The sequence below is a fragment of the Rana temporaria genome, chromosome 4 (genome assembly GCF_905171775.1).
Source record: "Rana temporaria chromosome 4, aRanTem1.1, whole genome shotgun sequence".
Classification (NCBI taxonomy): domain Eukaryota; kingdom Metazoa; phylum Chordata; class Amphibia; order Anura; family Ranidae; genus Rana; species Rana temporaria.
In genome coordinates, this window is record NC_053492.1 from 121302436 (window position 1) to 121321522 (window position 19087).

The window sequence follows — 19087 nt, forward strand, 5'->3', positions numbered from 1 at the left end:
CCTATAGGCAGGTTCAGGATATGAGCTATAGGCAGGTTCAGGATATGAGCTATAGGCAGGATCAGGATATGAGCTATAGGTAGGATCAGGATATGAGCTATAGGCAGGATCAGGATATGAGCTATAGGCAGGTTCAGGATATGAGCTATAGGCAGGATCAGGATATGACCTATAGGTAGGTTCAGCATATGAGCTATAGGCAGGTTCAGGATATGAGCTATAGGCAGGATCGGGATATGAGCTATAGGCAGGATCGGGATATGAGCTATATGCAGGATCAGGATATGAGCTATAGGCAGGATCAGGATATGAGCTATAGGCAGGATCAGGATATGAGCTATAGGCAGGATCAGGATATGAGCTATAGGCAGGATCAGGATATGAGCTATAGGCAGGATCGGGATATGAGCTATAGGCAGGATCGGGATATGAGCTATAGGCAGGATCAGGATATGAGCTATAGGCAGGATCAGGATATGAGCTATAGGCAGGTTCAGGATATGAGCTATAGGCAGGATCAGGATATGAGCTATAGGCAGGACCAGGATATGAGCTATAGGCAGGACCAGGATATGATCTATAGGCAGGATCAGGATATGAGCTATAGGCAGGTTTAGGAAATTAGCTATAGGCAGGATCGGATATGAGCTATAGGCAGGATCGGGATATGAGCTATAGGCAGGATCAGGATATGAGCTATAGGCAGGATCGGGATATGAGCTATAGGCAGGATCAGGATATGAGCTGTAGGCAGGATCAGGATATGAGCTATAGGCAGGGTCAGGATATGAGCTATAGGCAGGATCAGGATATGAGCTATAGGCAGGATCAGGATATGAGCTATAGGCAGGATCAGGATATGAGCTATAGGCAGGTTCAGGATATGAGCTATAGGCAGGATCAGGATATGAGCTATAGGCAGGATCAGGATATGAGCTATAGGCAGGACCAGGATATGAGCTATAGACAGGATCAGGATATGAGCTATAGGCAGGATCAGGATATGAGCTATAGGCAGGATCAGGATATGAGCTATAGGCAGGATCAGGATATGAGCTATAGGCAGGATCAGGATATGAGCTATAGGCAGGATCAGGATATGAGCTATAGGCAGGTTCAGGATATGAGCTATAGGCAGGATCAGGATATGAGCTATAGGCAGGATCAGGATATGAGCTATAGGCAGGACCAGGATATGAGCTATAGACAGGATCAGGATATGAGCTATAGGCAGGATCAGGATATGAGCTATAGGCAGGATCAGGATATGAGCTATAGGCAGGTTCAGGATATGAGCTATAGGCAGGTTCAGGATATGAGCTATAGGCAGGATCAGGATATGAGCTATAGGTAGGATCAGGATATGAGCTATAGGCAGGATCAGGATATGAGCTATAGGCAGGTTCAGGATATGAGCTATAGGCAGGATCAGGATATGACCTATAGGTAGGTTCAGCATATGAGCTATAGGCAGGTTCAGGATATGAGCTATAGGCAGGATCGGGATATGAGCTATAGGCAGGATCGGGATATGAGCTATATGCAGGATCAGGATATGAGCTATAGGCAGGATCAGGATATGAGCTATAGGCAGGTTCAGGATATGAGCTATAGGCAGGATCAGGATATGAGCTATAGGCAGGATCAGGATATGAGCTATAGGCAGGATCGGGATATGAGCTATAGGCAGGATCAGGATATGAGCTATAGGCAGGATCAGGATATGAGCTATAGGCAGGTTCAGGATATGAGCTATAGGCAGGATCAGGATATGAGCTATAGGCAGGACCAGGATATGAGCTATAGGCAGGACCAGGATATGATCTATAGGCAGGATCAGGATATGAGCTATAGGCAGGTTTAGGAAATTAGCTATAGGCAGGATCGGATATGAGCTATAGGCAGGATCGGGATATGAGCTATAGGCAGGATCAGGATATGAGCTATAGGCAGGATCGGGATATGAGCTATAGGCAGGATCAGGATATGAGCTGTAGGCAGGATCAGGATATGAGCTATAGGCAGGGTCAGGATATGAGCTATAGGCAGGATCAGGATATGAGCTATAGGCAGGATCAGGATATGAGCTATAGGCAGGATCAGGATATGAGCTATAGGCAGGTTCAGGATATGAGCTATAGGCAGGATCAGGATATGAGCTATAGGCAGGATCAGGATATGAGCTATAGGCAGGACCAGGATATGAGCTATAGACAGGATCAGGATATGAGCTATAGGCAGGATCAGGATATGAGCTATAGGCAGGATCAGGATATGAGCTATAGGCAGGATCAGGATATGAGCTATAGGCAGGATCAGGATATGAGCTATAGGCAGGATCAGGATATGAGCTATAGGCAGGATCAGGATATGAGCTATAGGCAGGATCAGGATATGAGCTATAGGCAGGATCAGGATATGAGCTATAGGCAGGACCAGGATATGAGCTATAGACAGGATCAGGATATGAGCTATAGGCAGGATCAGGATATGAGCTATAGGCAGGATCAGGATATGAGCTATAGGCAGGTTCAGGATATGAGCTATAGGCAGGTTCAGGATATGAGCTATAGGCAGGATCAGGATATGAGCTATAGGCAGGATCAGGATATGAGTCTGCAGGGGAGACCTATATGTGGAACAAATTGGATGTACTAACAGTTGCTTTATGCTTAGCAAGTCTCCCAAGTGACTGTGCCTAAATCTTCATTTTGTAAGTGTAATGGTTCAAATAGCCTAAACATCATGGCGACACTCTGTACCACTCACCTGCAAGCCACTTCAACATAATCCACTGTCATTGTTTGGCTCTGCTTGCCATAGAGCTTCTTTTATATGTGTAGGTGGTAGAAAGAGAGGGAAAGGTAGGAGATGGAAACACAGGAAAGGCTTTATAGTGCTAGGACTAGGAAAAAGGAGTTAAATCCACCCAGACATACAAGTATTGGGGGCAGGCCTAGTCATAATGGTCGTTTGCTTTACACATGTATTGCTGGAGGATTAAAGCAATTGACGGTTTCCATGACTACAATCTCCCAAGATACAATGCTGTTAAGACAATCATGAATAATCTGTTATTGTGCATAGGGCCGAGCTTTGTCAGATTTCATATACAAGTTATCTTTATTTGTTCTGCTGCTACATATATTTATCCCTCCCGTTGGTTATAGAAACAAGGATGACTATAACACTGTAATACTACAAACAGCTGAACAAAATAAAAAATATATTAAAACTAGGATTATATTATAGTCGTAACATTGCACGCAAAATGGGACAGACACTCGTCAAATAATTATAATTCTCACGACCAGATTTTTCACATCCACGCCAATGAGCGCTATTACAATGTGATTGTCACTGCTGTATTTTTCATTTATTATCTATTTTTTATCATAGGCTCGCCAAAGATTATCAAATACCTCCAGTACTGGTGGAGCACTTAGTCTTTGTAAATAAAGGCTATATAGGTCAAAATCAAGAAAAGCAAAAGGGGAAGGGGAGGGGGATAGCCTAAGAGAAGGCTAATTGAAAGCGGTTACCTATAGCAACAAGTAATGATCTGGTCGGAATTAATGCAAAATAGTTTTATTCCAAAGATGGCAGGAAAAAAGTGCAGTTTATGCAAAACGTCTTAAATGAAATCATATGAAAATAGATCGCCATGAACATAAATGACTAGGGCCGGGTACACGCGGTCGTTCCAAACCGATGAGAATGGTCCGACGGGCCATTTCCATCGGTTCACCGCTGAAGTGGTCTGATGTGCGTACACACCATCGTTCCAAAAAACGATCGGGTCAGAACGCGGTGACGTCAAACACACGACGTGCTGAATAAAACGAAGTTCAATGCTTCCAAGCATGCGTCGACTTGATTCTGAGCATGCGCGGGTTTTGAACCGATGCTTTCTGTACTAACCATCGGTTTGGACCGATCGGTCAGCGGTCCATCGGTTCGATTTTAAAGCATGTTTTAAAATTTTCGACCGAAGGACAACAGACGGATGGGCTATACACACGGTCGGTTTGGACCGATGAAACTGAACCTCGGTCCATTCTCATCGGATTTGTCCGACCGTGTGTACGCGGCCTAACAGGACTCACAAATAACATAGACACAACACTAGTCCGGACGTTTGTAAATCCAGCCACAAATTGTGTGCTCTTCATCCAATTGGATAAATTATTTATGGATAATTGTCAGGGAGGAAAGTTTCCATATGTAGATAATTAATAGTATCTGCCCTGGCACAGCCAATAAGAGCTTTAACAAGGGGCTGGATCTAGTGTGTGGAAGGAGAGTGAAAGGAGAGAAGGAGCAGAATTATTTTAATGTGGTCTGGGGTCATCTAAATAACTTCGGATGGAAGTAAAACTTGTGTGTACACACTGTAGTAGCAATTTTATTAGTCGACAGTCCCAATATCAACATTATGTGTTGGGCATTGGAGCTTTAGTAAGGCAGCAGTATAGGGCAGTTCAGGCCACTGGTAACTGAAACAATTGGTCAGTAGTCATGATACGTTACCGAAGAGTTGCTTGTTGTCACCTTTGGATCTGGCTACTTAATTCCTTCGTTGTTGAAGAGTCACTAAGCCGTAGGGCTAGATGGAATAACATCAATGGCCTCCTTCCGTCCGAATTAGATGTTCCGGTACCGTTTCCTAGGATGTGTATTTGGCCAGTCGGTGACCTGCTTCTAGCATTTATGCCCAGTCCTTGCTGTCGGTGCTCCGCGTTGATTCGGGAACTCACTTTGTTGCTTCTTTGCTCGGTTCGCCCATGCACCACACTTTAGACGTCACTTGACAGGCACAGTGTGATGACGTCCTATGTATGTCAAAAGCAAAGCTTCCCATGTGACTTAAGATGGCATGAATGCTGAAACAGGATTAGGTTGTAAAGGTCTACTATGCAAAGAAATAGGTTGACATGATAAAGAGATCTAATGAACCTCATACTTTGTGGAGCGAAAAACTAGTTTGGTTCAGGATGCACGTTGAGAAGTATTCATCTGATTGGTGGGCTTCTGTAAACAGTTGGTTTAAATCTACACATAAGCAATGAGCTAATGTATTTATTATGAGAGGCAATGCAGAGGATGTATAATGTATCTAGCTCCCAAATAATCAGCCAATTTTCTTTCTAAACTTGCTAAATTGCTTTTTATCCATACATATTAATAAAAGGTTATTTTAATCCATACATGCAATCAAAGCATTTGTGTGCCTAAAAAATCCTGGTAATGGTCTTTGAATATACCGATTTTTTTATGAGAGAATAAGAGTCTTACTGAATACAGTGCCCTACTCAGTTTCCCAAAATGTCGGTGACGACCATGGTCACAATTAAATCTCATGTTTGTACAGGGGGTCCCCGACTTGCGAACGGGCTAGGGACTGTAGGTTTGTTCTTAAGTCGAAAATGTTCGTAAATCGGAACCGCATTCGCAGAACGGCAATTACATAATTTTCCGATGTTTTACGATATTCCTCCGAATGGCCGCGCACGCGTAGAACGGGAGATACATAGTTTTCCGATGTTCCGTCGAATGTGCCTGCCGTCAAAAATGGGCGTGCATGCGCAGAACGGCAGATCAGCAGCGTCCCGTTAGTAAGTAGGAGTTGTTCGGAAGTTGGGCATTCGTAAGTCCCTGTACTAAAAATTCATGGAAAGTGATACATTTGATAAAACACGGTTCAGTTTATGACACATTCAATAAAAGTTATCACAAAAAATCCACTATATGGAGTCTGTAGGAGGCCTTTTTGTAAATTGTTATTGTGAACAGTATAATGAAACAATACACATCCTCAAGTCTAGTTTTTGATTGAAAACTGAACTTTCATACATCTCAAGCTCTCAACTCTACTTATGATACAAGCAGCGCTGTATCCTGGCCTAGGCGTACAAAGGCCCAGGCCTAGGGCAGCACTTTGCAGGGGGGCAGCACGGAAAGTGTCCCCGCCAACTTGTGCTACACTGTTAGTGTATTGCCAGTCTTATGGGCTGGCAGGGCGGCCATCAGGGGGGGTACAGGCATTTTTTTTGCATTAAACATGTAAGGGACCCAATGGTCCCCAGGGCCCCTTACAGACCTGGCAGGCCAGCCACTTCTGTTTTTTTTTTGCATTACACCTGTAAGGGGCCCGATGGTCTTCAGGCCCCCCCCCCCCATTACGCTTATTATCTTGCGTCAGGAGAGAAGAAAATACACTGTGTGTTTTTTTCGTCAGCACCTCCCCCCCGGTTTTCTGCTCCAGGGAGGCCTTGCCTAAAGCTGTGTAAGGGGCCCCAAAATTTGTGATGGCTGCCCTCTGGGCCAGACTGGGCTGAGAGGCAAATTAGTCCAGCGCCCCCATAAAGCGACCGCACTGCCCCTGTCAGTTTATTTTTTACCGTCCATGTCCAATTGCAGAGATTTCCCTTCACTTCCTGCCCCATAGCCAAACAGGAAGTGAGAGAAAATCCCTGCAAATTAAGGGAATCCATTGCCCCCCCCCCCCCCAGGCCCTCAAAACTAGTGTCCCCACTCGAAAAGTGGGGCAGGGCTAGGGTGGGACTTAAACAGAAATGGGTGTGGCCTTGACAGGAAGGGGTGGGTCATATTTAAATTAGGGGGTGCATGAGTTTAGTCAGGCCTAGGGCAGCACAAAACCTAAATACACCACTGGATACAAGGTCCAAAGGCTAATGCCGCGTACACACGGTCGTTTTATGTGATGAAAAAAAATGACGTTTTTAAAAACGTCACTTTAATTGACTGTGTGTGGGGGAAAACGTTGTTTTATGTCTTCTAAAAAACTACCAAAAAAAATTGAAGCATGCTTCAATTTTATGTGTCGTTTTTCAAAACGTCAACTTTTACTTCACAGAAATTGACCGTGTGTAGCAAAAACATCGTTTAAAACAACGTTTTTTCATCCGCGCATGCCCAGAAGCTACTTATGAAGCGAGCTTCAATGGAAAAACGTGGTGGAACGTAACCTCGCTTTGCTAGAACATTGTGAGAAAACGATGGTGTGTAGGCAACTTCGTCTTTGAAAATTGAAGTTTCAAAAACGTCGTTTTTTACTTCACAGAAAATGTAGTTTTTTTTCATCACATAAAGTGATGGTGTGTACGCGGCATAAGACAATACATCAAACCACCTCAAAGAAAGAGTCTTCTGATTTATATCACATTTAGTCTCTAACAAATTGTTATTTAATTCTGTGCAATAATTCCGTGCAATTAATTCTGTGCATGTTGGTTTTTGGGTTGTGAAACCTTGTCAGGTGGAAATGTGGATGAGGATCATCATTGAAAATCATTTTACTGTGGTGCCACCAGGCTAAAATCACCCAATAAAGTGTGTTCTACCTATATTGAAATTAGCATGAAGGAAACCCTGGTTAATAATTAGTTATGGCCATACAATCTGGAAGCTTAGTTAGTGATGTGGTCATTCTAATTCTGCAGGACAGTACTATTCCGGCTCAGGTTTATTGTCATGCAAGGCTTGAAGGATAACAAGTGGCATTTCTTTCATTTCTGAAGGGAAATGTTTTGCAGCTGCCGTCATATAAGAGTTCTAAACCTGTGATTTGATTATCTGCATCATGTATGAATTTCAGCTATATTACTGTAGTGATATAATAATATGAACAGCTTGGCAAGCAAACAAAAGCAGACAGACAGGTGTGAGCAGCGACAGTCTGTCTTACAACATAGCATATGTGTTAGAAAATGTCGGACTTTTTCATTTACATTTTGTTCTGTTATATTAATATAAGTCTCCGTAAAATTTCAGTCTCTCTAAGTGAAGCATTGTTTCTATCCTCACAGTGATTACAGATGGCTCCCTGGACAGACCATCTCTCACCGATGACATGGGAAGTGATGAGGACCTCTATGAAGATTTACATGTTTCCAGCCACCGTTATGGCGGAGGGGGAGAGCAGCTGGCAATAAACGAGGTACTTAAATTACACACCCCTCAGCTCTGCCATGTTTTTTTTCTGTTCACTCTGAGATGCTCGGAGACCACTCGGAGACACTCGGAACCGAGTGACTCTGAGCATCTCCGGGCATCTCAGAGTGGTCTCTAAGCATCTCCCGGTGTCAACAGTGCCCCCGCACCTCTGGCCACATGTGGTACTGCACACCCCAGAGGCTTGAATCCTGCTTGTCTTGCGAGACAACGCTCGCAAATCGAGTCAGGATTTAAAAGAAAAAAATAGCTCATATTGCGAAACGCTCGTAAACCACGTTACTCGCAATCCAAGGTATTACTGTATAGCACAGAGATATGCAATTAGCGGACCTCCAGCTGTTGCCAAACTACAAGTCCCATGAGGCATAGCGAGACTCTGACAGCATCAAGCATGACACCCAGAGGCAGAGGCATGATGGGACTTGTAGTTTGGCAACAGCTGGAGGTCCGCTAATTGCTTATCCCTAGCACATACAGTTGCAACACAAGTCATGTTGTAGTAAAATGTTATTAAAAATTACCTTTCCTTTTCAATCTGCAGGGCTGTGATCTTATGTAAAATGCATTGCAATATGGTCACCTGGATGCATTCTGCACACAGATGGTGTACAGAATGCCCGTCAGAAATGCCATTTCCTGCTTGTGTGATTGGCTCACTGATTTTCCCAGAAGTCAGCCCTAAGATACAAACATCTAAAAGGGTCTGCTAATGTTGTGTTATGGTGAGCATTGCTTCCGAGCATGCATGTTTGAACTTTGGACTTTTGTACAGACGATTGGAAAATCCGACAACACACAATTGTTGGCGGAAAATTTAAAAGCATGCTATACAACACTTGTCCGCGGAAAATACGACAACAATTGTCCGATGGAGCATACAAACGGTCGAATTTTCCAACAACAGCCTGTCATCACACATCTCCTGTCGGAAAATCTGATCATGTGTATGAGGCTTTAGAAGTGTGGTCAGAGTGCAGAACACATAGGGGTTGAATTACTAAAACTGGAGCACTCAGAATCTAATGCAGCTGTGTATGTGTAACCAATCAGCTTGTTCAATTAAGCTTCGACAATAAAACCTGGAAGTTGATTGGTTGCTATGCAGAGCGGCACCAGATTTTACACTCTCCAATTGCAGAAAATAACCCCCAGTGTCACATGCAGCCGCTCTGGAGTAGGAGCAGGCAGGTCTAGCATTTGGTTCCATGGCATCCTGTGCAGACTTGTAGTCTGTTGCTCCCCCTAGTGGAAAAAACAAGCTTGGTTACAAGCTACAGAACCACTTCCACTGAGGATGACATCAAGAAAAGTGGCCTTCTGATGAAATTTCTGATTTCCCACACTCTTGCCCGACATTGCAGCATACATACCCATTGCAGAGACTGTGGCCCAGATTCTCAAAGGGCTTACGACGGCGCAACGCAATGTGCCCCATCGTAAGTCCTAATCTGGGCCGTCGTATCTATGCGACTGATTCTTAGAATCAGTTACGCATAGATAACCATTAGATCCGACAGGCGTAAGGCTCCTACGCTGTCGGATCTTAAATGCAATTTTTTTTTTCGCCGCTAGGTGTCGCCTCCGTCGTTTTCCCGGTTGAGTATGCAAATTAGCAAAATACGCGAATTCCCGAACGTACGCGCGGTCGACGCAGTGAAGTTACGACGTTTCCATAGCATTTGCGACGCGTAAAGTTGCCCCTGCTATATGAGGGGCAACCAATGTTAAATATGGCCGTCGTTCCCGCGTCGAAATTTAAAAATGTATGTTGTTTGCGTAAGTCGTCCGTGAATGGGGCTGGACGCCATTTACGTTCACGCGCAATGCATGTCGTGAAATTTTAGGGACGGCGCATGCGCAGTACATTCGGCGCGGGAACGCGAATAATTTAAATGATCCACGCCCCCTACCCGGCTCATTTGAATTAGGCGGGCTTGCGCCGGGGGATTTACGCTACGCCGCCGCAACTTTACAGGCAAGTTCTTTGTGAATAAAGCACTTGGCTGTAAAACTTGCAGCGGCGTAACGTAAATGACATACGTTACGCCGCCGCAGTTTTACTCCCAGATACGAGAATCTGGGCCTGTGTCACTCTGCCAGAGGGGAAGACTTTTGGATGTGGACCCAATTCTTTTACATAGCAGGGATGAGAGGGAGTAGGAAAGCAAGTGCTGCAAATAAAAAGCAATACTAGAATTATGCCTACTGAATTTTATTGAATTGTTATAAATGTTTTAAAGAGATAAAAATGCTTTTAGTGCCCGCCAAAGGATGGTGGTATTTGCATCTGCCAGGCTGTACATGGTTAAAGTTGGCTATATGAATGGCATCCTTGGAATGAAAAAAAAAAAAGCCATACTGAGAATGAAGACATTCAGCTTTGGGGATTGAGATGAGCTGTGTACCGGTGTGGGAAGGATGCCATGAATGGGCCAAGGGCCCATAAGGTGATTTACACTCAGGAGCTGCAGTCCCTGTTCCTAAACCATGTGAATACTAACAGTGGCATAGCTATAGCCATAGCAGCCAACTCAGCTGCTATTGGGCCAACGGGTGGAATAAGGAGCCCACTAAGGGGGTTGTCTGAAATCTCTATTCCAGAACATCTGACATCGGATACACAGAATCATGCTGTTGCTGGTCACATATCACCTTTGCATCCCACTTATCTGTGGATAAATTGGATGCCTTCAGAGCTTCTGAAACGATCAACTCTTCCCACTGAAACCACCGATTGTGAAAGGGAATTCCACATCCTTACTGCTCTAACAGTAAAGAACCCTCTATGTAGTTTAAGGTTAAATCTCTTCTCTTTCAATTCCATTGAGTGGCCACATGACTTCTAAAGCTCCCTGAAACTGAATAGTTTTCTCCCTATGCTAGAATCACCTAGAGGTACAGTATGGAACCTTGGTTTACGAATAACGGGGTTAACAAACGTTTTGAAAGACGAGCAACTTTAAAAAAAAAAATCCTGACTCGGTTTGCGAGTGTTGCCTCGCAACACGAGCAGAATTCAAGCCTCTGCGGTGTACAGTACTGCATTTGGCCAGAGGTGTGGGGGGGCCAGTGATACTCGGAACAGTTCGAAGCCATTCAGAAATACAGTTTGAAGCCATTCAGAGTCTCTCCGGTGCCCCCCACCTCTGGCCACATGCGGTATTGCATGCAATAGAAGTAAATGCAGAACAAATTATCTTTGTTTCCATTGCTTTCTATAGGGAAACTCGCTTTGATATAAGAGTGCTTTGGATTACAAGCATTCTCCTGGAACGGATTATGCTCGTATTCCAAGGTTCCACTGTATTTAAAATGATTTATAATTCTCTGCATTAAGGTAGCTAGCACTTCTTACCCCCACCAGCTCCTAAACAGTCCTCTCACAATCCAGCGCAATCCTGCTCTGCTCTTTCTTACTGGTCTTACAGGAGACTCTGAAAGCAGCGAGAGCCATAGACTGGGGGCATGGCCAAGCCACTATGTGTGTGTCTATGTACGCTTATAGCTCGGCTCGGGAGTGTGCCCACACTGATGTCCCCTCAGAACACAGCTTTCTGAGGGGGCAGTCATATAAACGTGGAGCGGAACGGATATTTAACCACTTGCCGCCCGCCAATGACAGATTGACGTCGGCCAAGTGGTTGTAGAATCCTGGCTGGACGTCATATGACGTCCTCAGGATTCTGAGCCGCTGCGCGCCCCCGGGGGCGCGCATCGCGGCGATCGTTGTTGCGGGGTGTCAGTCTGACACCCCGCAACACCGATCTCGGTAAAGAGTCTCTCACGGAGACTCTTTACCACGTGATCAGCCGTGTCGAATCACGGCTGATCACGATGTAAACAGGAAGAGCCGTTGATGGCTCTTCCTCACTCGCGTCTGACAGACGCGAATAGAGGAGAGCCGATTGGCGGCTCTCCTGACAGGGGGGGTTCGCGCTGATTGTTTATCAGCGCAGCTCCCCCTCGGATCGCCACATGGACCACCAGGGAAGGGCAGATAAAAAAAAAAAAAGGCTGTAAAAAAAAAAAGATGCCAATCAGTGTCCACAAATGGGCACTGACTGGCAACATAGGTAAATCAGTGTCGCCCCAGTGTCCATCAGTGCCACCCCACATTGTCCATCAGTGCCACCCCACAGTGCCCATCCATGCCCAGTGCCCACCTATCAGTGCCACCCATAAGTAGCCATCAGTGCCACCCATAAGTACCGCCCATGAGTGCCCATCTGTGCCGCCTATGAGTGCCCAGTGCCGCTCCTGAGTGCCCATCAGTGCCGCCCATGAGTGCCCATCAGTGCCGCCCATGAGTGCCCATCAGTGCCGCCTATGTGTGCCCATCAGTGCCGCCTATGTGTGCCCATCAGTGCCGCCTATGTGTGCCCATCAGTGCCGCATACAAGCGCCGCCAATCAGTGCCACCTCATCTGTGCCCGTCAGTACTACCTCATCGATGTCCATCAGTGCCATCTCATCGGTGCCCATCAGTGCCGCCATATCAGTGCCCGTAATTGAAAGAGAAAACTTACTTATTTACAAAAAAATTTACAGAAAAAAATAAAAACGTATTTTTTTTCTCAAAATTTTCAGTCTTTTTTTAGTTGTTGCGCAAAAAAAAAAAAAATCGCAGAGGTGATCAAATACCACCAAAAGAAAGCTCTATTTGTGGGAAAAAAGGACGCCAATTTTGTTTGGGTACAGTGTAGCTTGACCGCGCAATTGCCATTCAAAGTGCGACAGAGCTGAAAGCTGAAAATTGGCTTGGGCAGGAAGGTGTATACGTGCCCTGTATGGAAGTGGTTAAAGTCATCCTGTTCCTGTTTCATCAGGTTCTGTGTTTGAATGCTTGAAGCCCAGTGTGGCCTTCTAGGAATGGTGACTTTTTGGGGAATTAATTGTGTGATTTGGTAGCTGTTCAATTAATTAGGGATATGATTTCCGTTGATGTGGGATGGTTGTAGCATTTGCAGTGTGAGACATAAAGGGATTATCAGTTTTGTAATCTTTTTTTGTAAGAATAGGATGATAATTGATAGTAAATGGGTCATGTGGCAAATTAACTATTATCATTATTATTATTATTATTAAACAGGATTTATATAGCGCCAACAGTTTGCGCAGCGCTTTACATCAGGGAAGACAGTACGGTCACAATACAAATCAATACAGGAGGGATCAGAGGGCACTGCTCGTTAGAGCTTACAATCTAGAAGGGAGGGTCAAGTGGAACAAAGGGTAGTTAGCTGTGGGGGGATGATCAGATGGACTCAAATGAAAATACAGTTAGGTGTGGGAAGAGTAGGCTTCTCTAAAGAGGAGGGTTTTCAGGGATCTTCTAAAAGCTGATAGAGAAGGAGATAGGTGGATAGATTGGGGTAAGGAGTTCCATAGGCTTGGAGAGGCTCTAGAAAAGTCCTGGAGATGAGCATGGGAGCAGGTGATGAGAGAGCTAGAGAGTAGGAGGTCTTGAGAAGAACGAAGAGAACGTACAGGTTGGTATTTAGAAACTAGGTCATTGATGTAGCTGGGGGCAGAGTTGTGGATGGCTTTGTAGGTAATGGTTAGTATTTATTAACTACGTACATTATATTAAGTGCTCAGTGAGCTGCGTTGTTTGAACTGCTTTGTATAGACCTCCCCATGGGAAGCTCTTATCAGAGCTGTTCTAAGTGGTACCAAGACCGGGGAATTAGAACTTTGCAGCTGGCGTGGGAACACCCAGGAATCCCTAAGGAGGAGCTGAGTCATTGGCTGGGCCCAGCTGTGCCAAGGGAAGTCTGGCAGCTCTTCCCAGCATGCCTCCCTCACCCACCACATTAGGATAGGCAGATTGGAAAAGGAGATTGTGATAATGACGTATTGGCACGCTATTTTGCTTCTTCACAGTTAATGATGTAATTAGCTATTAGTTGTAGTATACCATATTTATGTGTCAGAAACTAATTATTGTATTATTCAGAAATGTAGTGCAATGGGAATGTTTATATACAACGTGCAAAAACCTGGTTCAACCAATGAAAATTCATGTGACTAAAGTATATTAAATTCTGTTTTTTCTTTGCACATCATCATCACTATTCACATGTATGCTGCCAATAGCACCTAATCAAAAGTTTTGATTCAAAACGTAAAAACTTTAATGGAGCTTCTTGTGGACCAGTGTGCATTGGTACGTCCTCCAGGAACTGAGCTCCTAGTCATGAATTGTTTTGTGATCACACTGATCACGCTGTAATTAGACACAGGAGATGACAAGCAAAAGATACAGAGCCAGTGGGAGTGACTCTGTACCATATGATTGCTTTGACCAATCACAGCATCACAGAATGTAAACACAAGCTGCAACTAGCAGTCATTTGTCACATACTGGCCAGTGATTAGGGAGCACTGTTTTTGTGCCAGAAGACCGCAAGCCCGGCACTAGTGCAATTTAGTAATGGTGCAAATAATAATAAAATAATCCCTTCATGCACCCCTCCAAAGTATATGTCAGCCCCAACCTGTCTTTGATCTGACCTGTATATAAACCCCTCACTGCTCTTATCCTGCACATCTGTACATCAATCCTTCATCTCCATATTCCCTTTGTGTATGGTCTATACATTTAACCACTTAACAAACTGGAAGATTTTCCCCCTTAATGACCAGGCCATTTTTTGCGATACAGCACTTTGTCGCTTTAACTGACAATTGCGCGGACATTGATTGGTTTGAGCAAAAGTTATAGCGTCTACAAAATAGGGGATAGATTTATGGCACTTTTATTATTTTTTTTTTTACTAACAATGGCGGCGATTTGTGATTTTTAGTGGGACTGTGACATTGCGGCAGACAGATCGAACACTTTTGACACTTTTTTGGGACCAATGACCTATATACATCAATCAGTGCTATAAACATGCACTGATTACTGTATCAATGACACTGGCAGGGAAGGGGCTAACACTAGTAGGCGATCAAGGGGTTAGATGTGTTCACTGAGAGGTGTTTCTAACTATGGGAGGATGGGAGTGACTAGAGGAGGAGACAGATTGTTGTTCCTAATCACTAGAAACAGCAGATCTCTCTCTTCTCACCTGTCAGAACGGGGATCTGTCTGTTTACATTGACAGATCCCCATTCTGGCTTTCATTCCCGTGATCGTGGGTGACCGCCAGCCATGTGCATCCGGGCCCTCGCTAAGCAGAAACACAGATCTCTGTTTTCCTCCAGACACAGCCTTCCCCCACAGTTAGAAAGCACTCCCTAGGAGCACACTTAACCCTTTGATCGCCCCTGATGTTAACACCTTCCCTGGCAGTGTTTTTACCTGTGCCCAAAGGTGTGGAGAAAATTGAAAAGGGCAGTACACCTCAAATAGTAACTTATGTAAAATGTATAAAATGTATGTGTGCGATGAGAAATTGAGGAGGGGGGGTCAGCCACGCACCCACTTAATACCGCGTACATGCGATTGGACATTCCAACAAAAAAACATGGATTTTTTTCTGACTGGAATGTTGGCTCAAACTTGTCTTGCATACACACGGTCACACAAATGTTGTTGGAAATTCTGAACGTCAAGAACGCGGTCACGTACAACACTACGATGAGCCGAGAAAAAATTAAATGATTCTGAGCATGTGTCAAAAAGATTCCGAGCATGCGTAGGATTTTTGTGCGTCGGAATTGGCTACAGACTATCAGAATTTCTGACAAGAACTTTTGTTGTCGGAAAAATTGAAAACCAGGTCTCAATCATTTGTTGTCGGAAATTCCGACAGCAAATGACCGATGGAGCCTATACGCGGTCGGAATATCCAACCAAAAGCTCACATCGAACATTTGTTGTCGGAAATTCCGACCGTGTGTACGCGGCATTAGTGTGACGAAAAATATTGGTCCCAATTTAAACATTTTGGTACAGTGCTGAATAACAGAGAAATTGCCAGTTAATATATAAAATAAAATAATAATAAAAAAATAATCGCAGCGGGTCCTGAAATGGTTAAAAAAATCCAAAACCTTGTTATACCGAATTAAAGGGATTTTTACAAAGCAACACGTCTTTAAGACCCTTGCCATTGAGACTACAGTATATCTTGTGTTGCTTACTCTAAAATCTCATAAAACTGTATCTGCCTTTTTCTTGTAAGGCTTGCTGGAACATGTAGTTCCACAACAGATGGCTGCCTAAGCTTGGTAACAGCACTTAGCTAGCTGTGCCCAGTAGAGCCGAGTTGGAGAAATAGGCTCCTCTAATTGAATGGCTTACAGCCTGCACACATTAATCCCGGTCTCTTGATATGTGTAACCAAGCACATAAGGTGACGGCTAGATCAGTCCTATAGCTTTCTGCTATTTTATTATTTATTTTTTTATGAATTTTATACTATAAGCCGAAGCAGACGTTTAAAAAAAAAATGTTCTGGAGCCATTTCTAATCTGTTTCAGTATGTCGGCGTACACCTTTCTTTCTTAACCCCTTTTAAACGGATGCGTTTCCTAGATACCATAGTCTGCAGTCAGCTGATTGGCTATAGAGAAAGCCAGTAACTCCCTGCCGACCACTGCTCCACAATGTAAGGCTTTTCTGGTAGAGGGATTTCTATACCTCCATTATCCCACTAAGACTGGGAAATATCTATGCTGCTTCTATTAGACTGCAGATGACTTGCTGCAGAGAGGGGATGGAATTCTCTGGGATGATTTGCTGAATCCTGAGAAGAAAAAAAAAAAAAAAGGGTAATCATTTGTGCCGCACGCACAGCCCTTCACAGAAGACTATGCGGAATAAATAGATCTACCACCTCTGACAGCTGCACAGCCCAGTCCTTTTGTTTGCGGCCAGCAGCCGTTAGGATCTGCACTATTTGCTTGTCTCAGGCCGAGCTATGGCAAGGGACCGTGCCAGAAAAAAATGGAGCACCCTTCACACCATCCTTCGCTGCAACATGAACCCCGAAACCCAACGCATCGTGGTCTTTGTCATCCTGCTCTTTCTCATTTTTATTAACGTTGTGCTCATGTTCCTCCTGGCCTTCTTTTGAGTCAGCCCTGGACTATCTCTCTCCGGAAGCCAGCATCCGATCAGCAGGTCAGCTTGCCATTGTCTGTCACCAGGTCTCCTGGTCACCTTGACGATGCGTCTGGTACCAAATAATCGCAGGCGACACTTGTGCCTTGAAGACATGCCATTCACAAGATGGAGAGACTTCATTACATAACTGCTGGCGCTGCCTTTGTTCCTGCACAATACAATAGTGTTTTATTTTTATTTTTTTCCTTTTACATTTACATGCTTGTGTTATTATTTATTTTTTTGTAAAAAGGCGGTTTTTGGAAATAAACAAAAAAACAAAAAAAACGACAGGTACATACAAAGATGTTCACAGATGTTGGCCTTGGAAAGACAGATGTTCCTTATCCAGGACATTGTGCGTGTGTGTTATGGAGCGTCAGCCATAGATCCTCTTCAGGTATTCCAAGAGTACGGAGGACGGGAGACGGTACCTAACAAGAACTGTACTACTCTCATCCGGCATTTTTGTAACTGTGAAACCTAATCATATGCTGGTTCATTACTGCACAGTGACAGCTGCCTCAGAGAACCACAAGGCAAATTCCTCCTCAGCTAGCATTGATTCCATGCCGTCTTCTTTGGCTGCCATGCACAGGACAGATCTACCATTTATTTCCTTTAATTCCATTTCTTGCTGTATCTCCATACATGGACCTGTTTTTTTTTTTTTTTTTTTTAATACACAAAGTAAAATGAAGCAGTCAGGAAAATACAGCATGAATACCGTTAAACAAATACCCAGTGTTGAGTTATAGCCAAAAAAGCCTTATGACTGCTTTTTACCATAAAGAACAATGAAGGATGTGGTATTATTTACACAACACATGCCTTCCGGTATGGAGGATTTGGGGTTATTGTAGCAGGGCACATACAAGTAGATTTAGTCTTATTTTGATGCTAGAAAGGCATTTTTGTACGTTTCGTCTGTTGTTAGAGATGATTATGTGGCAAGTCTTTTCCCCCCCTTGTGGTTTTGGAAATGGTAATGTTATTAAGGTCAGGTTATCGTGGCACATTAGGTCGCTTTAAGTGTCATCCGCATTTATTAGCCTGACTGCCGGGATGGGCCATCTGTCAGCGTATGCTTTAACTGTATGACTTCTCTAATGTCCTCGTATAAAGAAATCTTTTGAGGATCAGGCATCTCCAATCTGGTCTCACTATTTTACGTTAAAAATCTCATTAGGTATATTGTGTATAATGGGTATTGGACAGGATAGGTGGTTTAAAGCTGGACAACAGGAATTATTTGTAATGCATAGCTTTAATGTAAGTATTTATATCTCATACCTGGGTTATTTGATACTTATTTTAGTAGTCAGCACTACTACACTGACAGCTGTGATCTTTCAGGTCCTCGTTCACTCATTCATAGATTGTCTTGTATTTTTTTTGGAGGAATTCAAGTTTTTTTGTGATTGGATAAGGTGGAGATCCTGATGTCACCACCCCTCCTTTATACCTATTCCAGTTCATTTAGAAAAAAAATACAAGACGTTCTATGAATGACAACTGTGTCAAGTGAGCAACCCCCTCTGGTGAGTGTGCAGAGGGAAAGCCACTCACATAAAACCTAAGCAGGACCCAGAAGACTTCTAAAGTGATTTCCAGCTTTCCTTGCTGTCCATCATGTATTAGTATTGTACCAGGGATGAATGTAAGTATGCTATAAAGATTAAACCAGGAGTTCAGCTCATACATGGTAGGGATCCCACAGCCTGGCCTGTCTCCAGCTCCAGTGGCCCAGTCTTTTACAAACACGTATGATGCATATGGCCAAGTCAACCTTTAAAAAAACGATATATGATTACAGCACTCACAATATTGTAAACATCACAACAAATCAAAAAATCTGTGAAAAAACAAGTTCATATACAGTAATTGTGCAAATGAACTCCAATCAATAAAGTGCAGTTGTGCTTCAAACTTCAAGGTGCATCACACACGCCTCCTGTGTCCCCACTTACCAAAAGTACTAGACCCCTAGCTTTTCAGTCCAGGGGTCATTCAGGCTTGAACGTTGGCCATGAATGGCAGGCAATTCATAGACGG

The 19087-nt window shown here is 43.9% G+C and overlaps 1 protein-coding gene across 4 annotated transcripts in view; it reads left to right on the forward strand.

The window, feature by feature from the left end:
* The window catches only part of ARHGEF4 (Rho guanine nucleotide exchange factor 4), a 259115-nt gene that overhangs the window by 195491 nt on the left and 44537 nt on the right, over positions 1–19087 (forward strand). For all 4 annotated transcript variants that reach the window (XM_040348980.1, XM_040348982.1, XM_040348981.1 and 1 more), the window contains one exon: positions 7830–7960. In XM_040348980.1, coding sequence (XP_040204914.1) covers positions 7830–7960 — 131 coding nt within the window. The remainder of the gene's footprint in view (positions 1–7829; positions 7961–19087) is intronic.